General features: G+C 40.0%; 1 protein-coding gene across 2 annotated transcripts in view; it reads right to left on the bottom strand.

Moving 5' to 3' along the window:
* Positions 1 to 1,030: 1,030 nt before the first annotated feature.
* Positions 1,031 to 14,278, bottom strand: part of RFX3 (regulatory factor X3) — a 304,136-nt gene continuing 290,888 nt past the window's right edge. For both annotated transcript variants that reach the window (XM_056848647.1, XM_056848646.1), the window contains exons 12-17: positions 12,359 to 12,456; positions 11,611 to 11,760; positions 10,325 to 10,533; positions 9,479 to 9,632; positions 3,678 to 3,720; positions 1,031 to 2,256 (exon numbers count right to left, since the gene is read on the bottom strand). In XM_056848647.1, the coding sequence (XP_056704625.1) occupies positions 2,018 to 2,256; positions 3,678 to 3,720; positions 9,479 to 9,632; positions 10,325 to 10,533; positions 11,611 to 11,760; positions 12,359 to 12,456 (893 nt within the window). In that variant the 3' untranslated portion in view covers positions 1,031 to 2,017. The remainder of the gene's footprint in view (positions 2,257 to 3,677; positions 3,721 to 9,478; positions 9,633 to 10,324; positions 10,534 to 11,610; positions 11,761 to 12,358; positions 12,457 to 14,278) is intronic.

Here is a 14,278-nt window from a genome sequence, read left to right as displayed (position 1 = left end):
ATCAAGGCCTCAAATTTTTTACAAAGGCCTTTCTATAAAGTCTGAAAATTTTCTTTGTGCTTTCCTTTATTTTTGGTTTGTTTTGATCAAACTAAGGATATCCAGGTATCTTTTAAACTAATGAAATGCTTAATTCATTATATCTATGGCAAGCCAATCAAAATACAAAGGATATAAAATTTAACCATTAATCGAAATAGTGGACTGATCCTGCACCATATGTGTAAATGGAAACCATATGCTGCTTTTAAAAATTTGCTTACTTTACCTTTTAAAGTGATAACAAAGAAGATAAGGGTTTAGGAACATACATAAATTCGTGTTTGGGCTAACCTATTCTGTTGATCTTGTTATGTTAAAGCTAGTTTTGTTTTTTCACCCACTCCCCCCCACCCAGCCAAGAAAATCTGATTAGTAATAAAGTGAAATTCAGCTATAAATAAGAAAGAAATAGGTTGTCACTCTAAGGGGGATATTAAAACTATCTAATATTTTTTTTTATTTTTGATGTAACCTGCCCTTACTGTTTAGGGAATTTGAAAGTGGGGGGAGAAGAGAAGACAGGCACACTTTGTTGAATATATGTAAGAGTTATTAACAACAAAATCTTAGCGTCAGTTCTGTTTTAAGGCACCATGTAATAGCCGAGGTACAATGATCCCTGATGTACATTCTTAAATGGCAATGGTCCGTCTAGCCACCTATTCAATCCTATGCAATTGGGAAATAAGTTCAAGTGACATGTGCCAGTTTCACTGCCTTTTTAACATTTTATGTAAAAAAATGAAATCCACTTAAGAACCAGGAATTATTTTGAGCAAAATTACAATGCAGGTTGCTACATTCCTTGCATCCAATAATCTAACTTTGACAAGAGCAGCAGATTGAACTATCAAGAGGAAAAGGACATGGAATAAAAAAGTCATCTGAAAGGAATGGTTTCCTGCATGTCCAATACAGCAAAAGCAGCAGAGACATTTTTTCAAAAGATACTTTTTTAAGCTTCAGCATCTAACATCTGCAGTCCCACTGAAGAGCAGAAACCACCTGCGTAGTGGTCCTATATGTCTATGAGGCACACAATCCACCAAGCACTACAGAAACACAATCTCCACTCATTTAAATGTGGTTTGACCTTTGTTTTGCATGTATGTGTGGTGTGGTTGGAATCCTGCACAAGCTTTACAGAAATGAACAGAGGTTGTGTGGAGTCTGTGTTTGGCCAGACTGTCTCTGAAATCAGTAGTCTTAAAAGAGGAGTTCATAAGAAAATAACTAAAGCTGATTTTTTTAAAGGAAGCTTGCACTGTCTGTGATGGAGTCATATGTACATTTATTAAGTACACATTTCCACATGTTATTAGAGATCTTATTTATCCCGCAATCATTAGCTCTTCCTCTGAGAAAGAAGACAGTCTATGTTCTCAAGCATCTAGCATTATAATAAAATTTCCAATCCCCTGAACACTCTGAAATGTATTAAAATAGCATCTTCCAGTTCTCTCCAATGAAAGCTGCCTTTTTATAATAACTGTAATGCAGCTGCTGACAAATGAATATGCCTCCAGTGTAAATCAAAGAGGATTTTTTTTGGATATTTCAGAGTGCATTTAATTTTAAAAAAACCCTATTTATACAAAATCACCATGACTAACAGTTAACATTAAAATATTTTGTAAAAACTATGAAAAAAATTAAATTACTTTTAATTATAAAGAGGACACAAACATTAACATTAAGCTTTGCAAAAACCCTTCTTGACTCTTGAAGCTAAGAAAACTTTTAATATTAAGCGGCCAGTGTAAAATGATTGTATTTCCCAATTATTTTTTTCCAAAAAAGACCTCGCAAAATACATACACCCATTCCATTTCACAACTCCAGTAAAAGTAGTGTTCAAGCACAGATAAAATTTGACAACAGTCAATCTTCAGACTTCTTTTTTGCACCCCTCCCCCCATGATAAGCCCAACATCAACAGGGCTAATATAATCTGGAAAAGTAGCTTTAATATTTGTTAGACTGCAGTATATGTATTTCCAGTAGCACTGCATTGTCTTATAGTTTGAGTAGCTGTAACAATGTGCTCATTGTGAAGAGGATTCAGGAGGCTCTGCTGTACTCCACTCTCGAGTACTGGCTGTAGGCAGCCCACCTGAAAGGCCTGGCTTATTTCAGTCTTCTCTCTCTTTGCTTGTGGCTCTCCAGATTCATCCATCTCTTCATCCATTTCACTTTCAACTTCACTGCCTTCATCTGCACAAATAATACAGCATGAATCATGAGTTCTGGAAGAGCCATATTCTTATGCCATATTAGTAGCAATTTTAACAATACTATAATTAGCCTTACTTAGGGAATCAGCTGGCCCATTTTTGACAAAATCCAATACTAAAAAGACTAACTTGTGGATATACCTGACTAAGCTCCATCTTTCTCCTTGATTTCTTTTGGAACTGATTTCCTTTCAATTTTTGATTAGTCAAATAATTTGCCATTTTAAAAAATTGCCCCTGGAGGTTAATTTGCTTACTGTTATCTTTGCTAATGAAGTGCACCATGCTATTTCCCTTAATCAGAGTCTGTGTGAGGAAAAGGGAACTTCTGCTCATACAAAAAAGGGAAGCAATTTCTACAATTTCTTCTTTCCTACAGTTGACTCCAGTCATTGATGCATGGTTACTTTCACTCACATTTGCCCCTGGTCTGTCTCAATTGTTCCTTGGAGTTCCTTGCATGAGTTTTCCCTCCATTAGAGATTACCTCACTGCCAGAGCTCACAAATCCCAGGACTTCCCATCCCTCTATTAACTCGATTCTTCTATCTCCCCTGAGCATAGCCCACTTGAAATCCGCATGCGTAAGACAAAGTGTGGGACACGGAAGCTTGGGAGAGTAACATTTCTCTCACAGAAAGAACTACAGCCAATTACAAAGCAGTGTGTCAAGATGTGGAGATTCAAATGCTTCCTGCTTTCTCAGAGTTCTTTCTGAACAAAAGAAGCATTTAGAAACGAGGGTTGGGTTTCTCTCTCCCCCACTCCCATTCCTTTTAGGGAGTTACGTTTTGTTTTTTAAAATGCTTTTTGACTCTGGGAGGGGGTTTCTGGGGGGGACTTTTCTCTCAAAGAAGCACTACAGCCAATTACAAAGCGGCATGTCAAGGGGTGGGGACTCAAAAGCTTCTTGTTTTGAGTTTGGAGATAGCTGATGCATAGCTTTGCAAGAAGAAAGTGAGCAACAAACCTCAAGTAAAACTCTCATGCATAAGCGACCTCCATGTCATTCGTGAGGATCTGTTGACTGTCTTTTTGAAGAGTACAGGGGGCTAAAGGTCTGTTCCATAAGTACAGCTCTACTTGTGGTTTTCTGCCTTCAACTCCATAATTATGTTATGAGCGTCACAACACCGATTCCAGATTCATAGAGTATGTTTGCATACAGAAGTCTAGCTCCATCAAGTTTACAAAAGTATTCAACTTTTGATCATTCTGTCATAGTGTAAAACTCATCTTTCACTCTCATAACCGCAACCAGGCTTTGAACTGATATAGTAGTTCAGCACTGTGTCAAGCTTGTCTCAATTAAAGTCTGGTGTACATGGCCAATAAATTCAGAAGACCCTTGTGACATGCTACAAATACACTAAAATACACTATAATTTACATAATACTAACCTTTGTCCATATTTCCAGGGGACACAGCGTTTAAATCACCAAACTGCAGAAGAAAAAATCATTAATGCATATTTATTTGATGTTTTATCCTAATACGCTATTCTAGCAGTTAAATCTGACAACAAAGACTGATATTTTATTAACCATACCCACAGAAATAACATGTAGCAGTTTTCTTAGCACAAAGGTGTTCAACCAATTAGTTATGACACCTTTGAGTGTCATAACTGAGCCCTTTGGAGAAATCTCATGCTATAAAATGAACCTTATTGTAAGAACACATTAATCCTAGCATATACCACATAATCCTTTAAATTTAAGTTCACTATGTTGAAGTAGCTAGGAGACTGTAGAGGGTAAAAGAGAGAAGGAAAGAAGGGGGAAATTGAGGAAGACAGACTGAGTATTTGACAACAGAAGGAATCAGGCTGCAAAAGCAATAGTGTGAGTTTTATAATGTTTTTTGAATAAACTTAAGGAACACTTGTTGACCGTTTTCCATCTTTCTTCATAAGACACTGCTCATTTTTGCCCAAGAAATAAAAATATTGTGGAGTATGTAAGACAGTTAAAGATTTTCTACCCTTTGGTGCAGTAACCAAGATAACTGAATATGACACAGATACTCAGTTTATAAGGTATTCCTTTCAGCATCAAAAAGAGAATATCTGATTTTCCTAAATTGAAGCAGTATTTTAATACAGTCAGTATAAAACCCATTAGAATAAACAATCAAATAAATGGAGATACTACTACAATGGGAAACTCATCTTTGGGGGGGGGGAAACATTAGCTTTATTTTAAAAGAAAGCAAAGAAAACTGTTATTAAATTTCACTCATGTAGACTGCCAGAATGATTACAAAAATGTGTAACTTCCTATATGTTTTACTGAAGATGACAAGTTTGAAAAGAATAGATATTTCAGAACCATACTAATATGGTAGGTAACATTTATTGCATATGGCTAAAGCCCATCACAATCAATCACAGATAGCATAAAACATAAATAAAAACAGCGTTGTGCTTACCTGTAACTGTTGTTCATCGAGTGGTCTTCTGTGCAGGCAGACATTGAGACTGCGCATGCACGGGCTGCCGCAGAGAACTTTCTTAGTGGAAAGCTTCTAGAAGGGATGCTGCCCTCTGCGCCACCACAGCCAATGGCACTTCCTGCCAAAATGGCCACGTGACAGAGGGGCAGGGGAGCGGCCATCCCTCAGTTCTCCCATTGCGGCCGTGAAGAAGCATCAGAACTGAGCACTGAAGCATCCCTCAGAGGGGAAAGGAGGGAGGGATGTGTGCCTGCACAGAAGACCAGTCAATGAACAATAGTTACAGGTAAGTGCAACGCTGTTTTTCATTGTCGTGGTTTCTGTGCAATCCCATATGGGAGAGTGGCAAGCTCACTACTCAGGAGGTGGGAGTGTGGCTGCTCAGCAGTAATTATTATTGGAGGATTGATCGTAACATCGTTCACTCAACAGCTGATTCTGACCCAGCGTCCACATCAATGGAGTAGTGATGGATAAAGGTCATTGGTGATGACCAGGTAGCCGCCCTACAGATGTCCTGTATGTCTATAGTTGCTGAGAATGCAGCCGATGAAGCTTGAGCTCTCGTGGTGTGAACGTATATGTTCAAAGGACAGTCTCATCCCACTGCATCATATGCCATCTGGATGGCCTCTGTCACCCAACACGGCAGAGTCTGAGAGGACACCGTATTCCCTTTCTTGGGTCCGTGGAAACAAATACAAAGACCAGGGTCTTTTCTGAAGACTTGAGTGCGATTGAGATAAAACAATAAAGCCCTTCTAAGATCCAAAGTATGTAGTGACCTGTCTTTTGATGACTATGGGTCTGGAAAGAAAACAGGTAACATTATATCCTGGGAAGTGTGAAATTTTGAGACCACTTTTGGCAGATGCTCTAAGCTTGTTCACAAAACTACTTTATCTGCATGGAACCTAGTGAGCAGAGGGCCTATGGGCAGTAAGTTTGGTATGAGTGGGAGCAGGATATAAGTTCCTCTGGCCATTCTCCACAGTGTGGGGAACCAAGGCCTTTTGGGCCAAAAAGGCGTGATCAGGATGACTGGTGCCTGATCTGTAGCTATTTTCCCTACAACCTTGTGCAGCAACAGAATTGAGGGAAAGGTGTAGATGAGGGCTTCGTGCCAATGCAGCTGGAACACGTTGGCTATTGACCGAGGGTCTAATGTGGTCCTGGAGCAAAATCGTGTGCATTTTGCATTCTCTTCCATGCCAAAGAGATCTAGGGTTGGAGTGCCACACTGGGTGAAAATGGGTTGGAAGTACTGCAGATCCAGGGACCACACATGGTGGGTGGTGATACCTCTGCTGAGGATGTCTGGGCAATTCTGGAAACTCCCACCATATGAATGGTGGAAATGCCCACATGGTGTCGAATTGCCCATTCCCAAATCAGGGTGGCCTTGTTGCACAGTACGATGGAACCTGGGCCTCCCTGCTAGTTCAGGTAATATTTGTGACAATGTTGTCTGTTGCAACAAGCAGCGTCTTGCCATGGATGAGGTCTGCAAAAGAAGCACACATGCATCTTATAGAGCAGAGCTCTAGCAAATTAATATGTATTGTAGATTCTGATTCAGTCCATCTACCTTTGGCAAAGAACTCTTCGTAGTGGGGCTCCCAGCCTCCCAAGGAGGCATCTGTAAATAACTGACATTCGTGGGTTTCCACCACAAAGAGTGTACTGACCAGGAGGTTGGATTCCCACCAGCCTAAGGATCTCACAATGGAATGGGGAATGGACAACTTTTTCCACTGAGGGTTGACATTAAATGTGAAATGTCTGATGAACCAGTTTTGTAGTGGGTGCATACGACACCTCAAGTAGTGTGCAACTGCCATAGGGGAAGCTATTAACCCTAACATCTTCTGGACCTTAACTGCTTTCTGGTATCTGAGTCGTTTAGGTATCCACCAAACTCTAAATGGCCCTGATCCTCTGAAGTGGCCCTGAAGTGGTGGGAAGACAATACCCGCTTGAGAGTCCAATATGGCTCCAATAAACTCAACTTGTTTTGAAGGCTGGAGCCTGGATTTTTTATAGTTAAGGATGAAACCTATGTCAGCAGACAACAGAGACACTGTTGGTAATGTTCCCAATGATTATGGTGTCTGTCCAATAAGAATCCCTGGACGTATACGATTTGGCATCAAAAGAGATGTGAGGAACCTCGAACACTTTTCTTATTTAACTATTTAGAATATGGTTTCAATGCAGACACAGGATCAGCCCACCATTTTCGCAACAATGACAATGATAGCAGAGGTATATTGGGATAATATTATATGAAGATAAATAGATTATATAACTTTTGAGAATATGAGGGATACAAGGGAGGAAAGATAAAAACTTGGCAATGGGTTAAAACTGAAGGAAAGAATATTCAGTGGTTGTTATGTCATCAAATGGTCTCAAAAATGAAAGAACAATTAAAAAAAGAAGGTGGACTTTTGAGAGAAAATACACATTTTGAATGTTTAATAGTGGGAGTATATTACAGTATGAAACAGAAACAGAACAAGTAAAAAAATGTATGATAAAATGGATGCAAAATTTAAGAGCAGTTATGGATATGACTCCATGGGAGAATCTATGGTTAAAAGAAATTATATTTACAAAATGTCAAATGCTTACAGAAAGTTGTTATAAAATGTACTTTAGATGGTATATAACACCTAAAGATATTGCAAAGGCAAATAAGGGATTTGATGGAAAGTGCTGGAAATGGAAATTCTATCGTATGTGGCAGTCTTGCAAAAAAGCAAGAAAATATCGGAAAACGATACATGATGAAATGCAAAGAATATTGAAAATCAAATTTGTCCTAGATTTAAAAAGTATGTTGTTAAATATGCCAGACAATATGCCAAAAAAATGAATAATTTAAATATATGGTGACAGCAGAAAGAGTGGAGTATGCAAGAACGTAGAAAGCAGAAGATTACCCAGATGTAACTGAATGGACAAATAAAGTAGCAGAATATGAAACTATGGCTAGCATCTCTAGTGAATAATAGATCAGCCTCTGATTTTTATGAAAAATTGAACATATTTCTTGAGTATATTTTTGTTAACTGATAAAAATAATAGAATGTTAAAATTTAAGTAAAAAATACGTCATTGAATATGCAATTATAACATTCAAAGAAGGTATAATACAATAGAAGTTATAGAGTAAGTTCCATTATAATGTAAGAATTTGATGTATATGTTTATATGTTTGTTTGTCTTGTAATATCCATTTGGAAAATAAAAAAACCTTTTTTAAAAAAATGGAAGAGGAGAAGCAAATTACCTCCGCTGAAGGTGAAGAGGTGCCTGGCTTGCATGGCAAAACCTCACAACTTCGAAGCCTCGGAGAGGGGGAGCACCCTCCAAAGGGTGAATGACGGTCCCTGGATGGCACATGGCTGCACCTAGCTGAAGCCAGCTCCTTGGTGTCTGAGTGGGGAGATGTGGAACTCTGCTGCCCTCTATCCTTCTATCTCTTTGGAGATGGGTGTGTCAACTCACCACTGAACATTCACATTCCCTGCTCTTCACTGATTGAGATCTTGACGGTCAGTCTCGGCATCAAGGGGAATGGGTCTGACTGTCGGTGCCGGAATCTTTTAAAGTCAACACATATTTTCCTCGACAGGGACTCAGAGACCTTGTCAGAGGTATGTTTGGCCTTTTTCATAGCCTTCTTGCCCAGAGGCTCTGAGGCCGCCCTCTTTACTGGGGCAGCCGAGCCCTTATCAGTCTTCAAAGATGGTGGAAGCAGCGAGGACAAAGGGAGAGAACGACCACTCTTCTTGGTCCTGGGGTCTCAAGGACTTCTCATAGAGGGAATCCTTCAGCCTTGAAGACCTTTCTTGCCAGGCCTTGTGTGTAAAAAGGCCACAGGCCCTACAAGAGGAGGTGATGTGCCCTTCTACAAACATTCACTATGTTCATCATTTTGGCCCATTTTGGTCCCGCAAATAGAACACTTTTTGAAGAGTGCCATCACAACTGTAAAAACTGTGACAACACACTCCAGACAATCAATCACAGAAAAAAATTCCTGTCAGCAAAAGAATATGAGGAAAGTTCTGCAGAAGCTCTTCACACGTCCTCTCTCCATGGCGGCGGAGAACTGAGGGATGGCTGCTCCCCCACCCGTCATGTGGCCATTTTGGCGGGACGAGTTGTTGACTGCAGCGGCACTCAGGCAAAGGGGAGCATCCCTTCTAAAGCTTTTCACTAAGAAAGTTCTCTACGGCTGGCCTACGCATGTGCAATTCCCATGTGGGACTGACACAGAGACCACGACGATGAACATCATTAATATATCTAGACCAGACAGTGCTTATCAGATTTTAAAAAGCCTTTCACCCTTCAGATACTTTAGCCCGTATTTTTGGCTGTCAAGGCAAATGATGAGACTCTGTATGACACGAGCAAGTCAGCATTTGAGAGAAGAAGAATCGCTTAAATTAATATGGCAAATTGTAAGAGGAAAATATGAGTTTTAGTGCCCAAAGTAGGTCAATTCTAAACAAATATATTCAGAAATCTAACTTTAGAACCATAGCTTTACTTGGCCCCTTCCAACTTCTGCAACAGTTAACATGTATTCTCCTTAAACATTAAATTATGTCAAATGTAATGTAAAGTATAATGTTAAGTTACACTTCACTTTATTAACTACACACATTTTGGAGAAAGTTACTGTCAGTTCATTTTTGTATCAACTGGTGAAATAAACTACTTGTGGACTTACCTCTCCCATGACTGCAATAGGTGTCTCTCCTGTGGCTTGAGCAACGCGATGTTCTACCAAGTAAAACATGTATTCATCGTACAATAGACGGATCAGATGAAAAGAACCAAAGCTAGCAGCACTGCGCAAAGTTAAATCTCGAATAACCATCGAGCTGTTCAAAAATGAAAATATGAATGGAAAAATATGATCATTCAATAAACAGTTCAGAAACCTCTGCATATAAAATAATTCTCAAACAACTTAGGAGAACATGCTTATTTATATTACACTGAGAAAGTTCTACTAAAATGTAAATATTTCTCCTTTTTCAATAAGTATAATTTATATTAGAGATATGGGGAAATGGTACAGCAGATAAGCAGCAGTGGCTGTGGATACTGAGTGATTCAGGAGTCCATTATATAAGAACACTAATTCTCGTATCGAAATGATTCAAATCTACGGTAGTGAATATGTTTCATGAGCCACAGCTGGATACAGCTGCAGGCCCTATGATGCCTATTATGGTCCATAAGGATCACATTATCTATATGTAATTTGGGTTCTCATCTTGTGAAGGAGATTAGTAACATCTTTCTTCTGGCCAATAACCATCATCCTACAGAGACAAACAAATATATACAGGTTAACTTCTCAAGTCTTCATCTCCAACCACAACAAATCACAAGCACAAATAACTACATTTGTTCACTTTTGTCATTTGTTATCTTGGTGACACCCCACATCTATGTCAAACTTTAGATGGCAGGTTGGGGGGTTGTGTTATAAAATGCCATGTATATAGACATTGTTATTACTAATCTGATTGTATATAACATATTTAGAACACTTTAAGACACTAACCTGTAAAAGGACCACTTTAACAGAAACTGCCGTGCTGCTTTAGGAAAACTAGGTCTTCCTTCATATGGTTTCAGTGCTTGCATCATTACATTATCAAGCCAGGCAGCCCACTGCTCCAGAGTGCTCTGCTGCTGAAGAGTCATCTTGAAATCTGTTTCCAACCTCTGTACCATGTTGTCATCACACTGGCACACCCAGGAAGCCTGCTCCTGTTAGTGCAAAAAGAAGTCAAACAAAGAGATGTTCCACATGCCTCATGTCAATTATGGGTCTAAAAATGGACAGAGGTTGAATAAATGGGTAGCGTAGCAAAGGTGATATATAATAATAAGAATTTTTTTAAAATCCTTATGCGAATGATGGATTTGGAGCATAGGAACCAGGAAGAGGAGGAATAGAATTGCTGGTCATATGAATGTGTTTGAATGTTGCTTCTCATCACATATTTGTGGGTTATTGAAAATGAACCATTAACCATTAACTATTATCTTTCCCAAGTTGGCTTAGATAACTTTTGCCTATAAAAGCAACGGCTGCATTCATTCTGATACCGGTAGATGCTTCAGAGCTTTGCACATCTTTGCCCAGATGTTTTACAAGGTATGACACTAGAACATCTAAAAGATTCTAAATGTGTTTATGCCAAATAAAGGTGTGATTTGATTTGATTCTAAATGTGGACATATTTCATGATTATTTTCTTGCAAAGAGGCTGAGATACAAGCTGTCATATTTGTGTTACGTAGACTTTATATGCATAAACAAAGCGGTTTTGTGGCAGTTTTTCTAGACGAACCTATGACAATTAGCTCAGAGACTCAGATAGGAAAGAACAATGTCAAGGACTGAGGGATCCCTCTCCTCCAGAATGAGAACCATCACGGGACAAGAGAAAGGGGGACTGCTCTTGCTCCTTTAGGGCACTGCTGCTTGAGCTACAACTGACTGGTGGCACCTTCGGGGGAGGTCTGGAGGGGGATGCGGCCCACACATGGCAACAAACAAAGTAGTTCCCAGCTGCTCGTGAGGACCACTATCTGAGAGATATGCATGAGTTACAGCTCTGTTTTTAAAAGGGCTGGTGAGCAGTTCTTTGGCTATGCACTTCAGGCTGTACAGGAGGGGAGCCAGTGAGAGCAGGAAGAATTGTGGTGTGCTCAGTCCCCACACCCTTCTTTAAGTTGAATTGGGGTAGTGCCCTAGAGCCAAGGCAATAGGGAGGATAGGGTCTGAACCTCCCTCCCACAACAAAGCATACCCATATATGTTGTAATATTCCAGCATACCTGGACATTGGCAAAATCAACACGGTTGAGGTCATTAAGCATCTGGTTGATTTGAGAAGTGTTCTGCAGAACAGCACGAGCTGCCTGAGCCAGGTGATTAAGAGATGTGTATCTTCGCAGGGTCTGAGCAAAGGCACTTACAGCGGCAACCTATGAAGACAGAGAAGCGGTTAAAACACATACCTCTGCTTTCATTGGGATGAGATTGGCCAGAAAATTTCCCAAAAGACTTGCCCTTGCTGAGAAATGAATTTTTCACTATTTTTACTTACATTCTCTTAGAAAGAAAGATGCACGTACAATGCATCCACATGTGCAGCAAGCTTGGCTCTGAGCCATTCAATCTTTCATGAGATAACGTAAATCAAAGCAAGAATTCTGCAATTGAAATTAGCAAAATCCAACAAGCTTGAATCCTGAAAGAATTCATGTAATATCTTGGACAAACACAACACCAATGTATCATATAAAGTGTTCCTTGAACTGGGGTTTGTGGAAATATTAAAGACATCGCAGATTTGTGAGGTTTGTGGAACTATTAAAGACATCACAGATTTCCAGAAAACATTAATTCAGATCGGTATTACATAAAAGTGAAGACTAAATCCTATGTATTTTTTTTAAAGAGGGTGCTTTTGACATTCGCTCTAATTCTGACAGAGAAATGTACAATAATGTTTTACTAGTGTTTCATAATGCCCTCTTTGTTCCCAATGACATAGAAGGTAATAATAACTCTTCAGTTTACCTTGGTTTGAATCATTCTCTGTGGAATATTGTTCATGGCATTGGAAAGCCAACCTTCAAGGCTTTTTGCAAAATTGCGAATGGCTTGGGTCAAGGCACCTAGTGTGAAAGAATATAATACAAATGAAAAAAAATCAAGGCATGTGTGTATTGAAATATTCTTGTCCTTGAATATTACAACTACACAGTAGAGGGAGGCAGTTTCTGCTAGTAGAAGTATAATTACTACAACTGAACAAATGCTGATGCATAGTTCTAATCACTGTAGGACCAATAAAGAGAAACACCAAAAAGAATTTAAAGCAGAATAGTACCTATATAACAATGACAGTCTAACAGCACATTCCTGACTTGAGCCGGCGGCCGCACCCAAAGGCCTTTGGAGGCCAGCAACAGCCCACAGCGCCGGCATCCGGGTGGTGCACACTGGCGTTTGTGGCCCCAGCGCTGGCGTGCATAGCTGGACGCTGGTCACTGGCTGCTGGTGTGGCAGCGCTGGGCCTGGACGCCAACGGAGCCTGCCGCTGCCGTCCAGATGCCAGCAAAGGCTGTGGAGGTGACCCAGGAGGCTTTCCCGGGGCGTTCCGGCACCAGACGGGGCCGCCGTTAGGCGCCCTTTTAAGTTGTTATGGCTTGGGAACGCCCCTTTATTTTTGCTGAGATTGCCACCTTTTAGGTGACCCTTTTAGGTGATGTATGTCTTTCAGGTGACACCTTTCAGGTGGCGTATCTCCCGTAGGGTTGCATGGATTTTTGGCGCTGGGCAGAGGTTTCAGCTGGGCCGAAACCTCCTTAGGAGGCAGCGCCGCTGCGTTGCCTCCTAAGCCCAGCACAGGCATTCCGCTCAGGAATGCACTGTAAATTATATAACAGTAGCCCAGTTTTCACTGAAGTGGTAAACTTGTATTTGGGGTAAACCACTGTAGAATTCAGGAAGTTATTTTTTGTATGAGATGCATTCAATGATGTCACCTTCCCCTGCAGGCTGAAGTTGTACAGCCTAAATACTCCGGCAGTGACAACTGGGTCCTACATAAAAGTCACTTATGTCATAATTTCACAGCAGGTAAAGGCATAATCATGACAATGATCACAATAATATCAATCCAGAGTAAGTGTACTGTTAGGTAAAGGCACAGAACTTGCTCCTGCTGTGGAGTTGCAGTGTAGTAAGTATTTTGATACTGATCAGTATGTACCATATGTATGTACCATAATTTGTACGTACCATAATTTGAAGTTCCACAGTAATTATTACTTTTACACCTAATGCTCCCTTTCTCTGTGCAGTTCTTAGTTTTTGGGCTTCTTTTTGTCTTTATTTTTGCACGAGACTTTCAATATTAGCCTGTATAGCTAAGAATCAGTGTTTGTTTTTCATAAGCGTATTACCAACTTGAAATACTTCAAGAGAGCTACTTCAGATGTATTAAATGGTTTACGCATACCCAATAAGACTTCTATTTTTCTTTGAACTGCAGAGCACTTGTCCCAAAACACAAACACACACCTACAGTATATCAGAAACTGCTTAAGAGGGTTAAAAATGGTTTCCTGCGAGTTTAGAGGTGGTTGCTCTTTGAAAAATCCAAGTTAGCATCCCTGTTGGGGTCGTGAAGCATGTCATACAGTTCTCTGAAATAGGGACTATGAAGAAGAGAAGCCGCTAAAGTGGTTCGTTCTCCTGATGTGTTTAGATTTGCCTAAAATGTAAAGTTCCAGTTCAAATACCCCGTTCTCCTACTGATGATAGAAGATGCTTAAATGTATACACTGGAACATATGAACATTCACATTTCTAAACTACAGTGTCACCAGCATGCACTCTTCAGTTCCCAGATAAAAAAATATAACCATACATTTAACAGATTGGAAGGGGAGTAAATGCCTATCATCACGGGGTGTCTTTCCTTCTCACTAA

This window comes from Euleptes europaea, chromosome 4, assembly GCF_029931775.1.
Source record: "Euleptes europaea isolate rEulEur1 chromosome 4, rEulEur1.hap1, whole genome shotgun sequence".
Taxonomy (NCBI): domain Eukaryota; kingdom Metazoa; phylum Chordata; class Lepidosauria; order Squamata; family Sphaerodactylidae; genus Euleptes; species Euleptes europaea.
The sequence above is the reverse complement of the archived record's forward strand: the minus strand, read 5'-3'. Positions and strand labels throughout refer to the sequence as shown.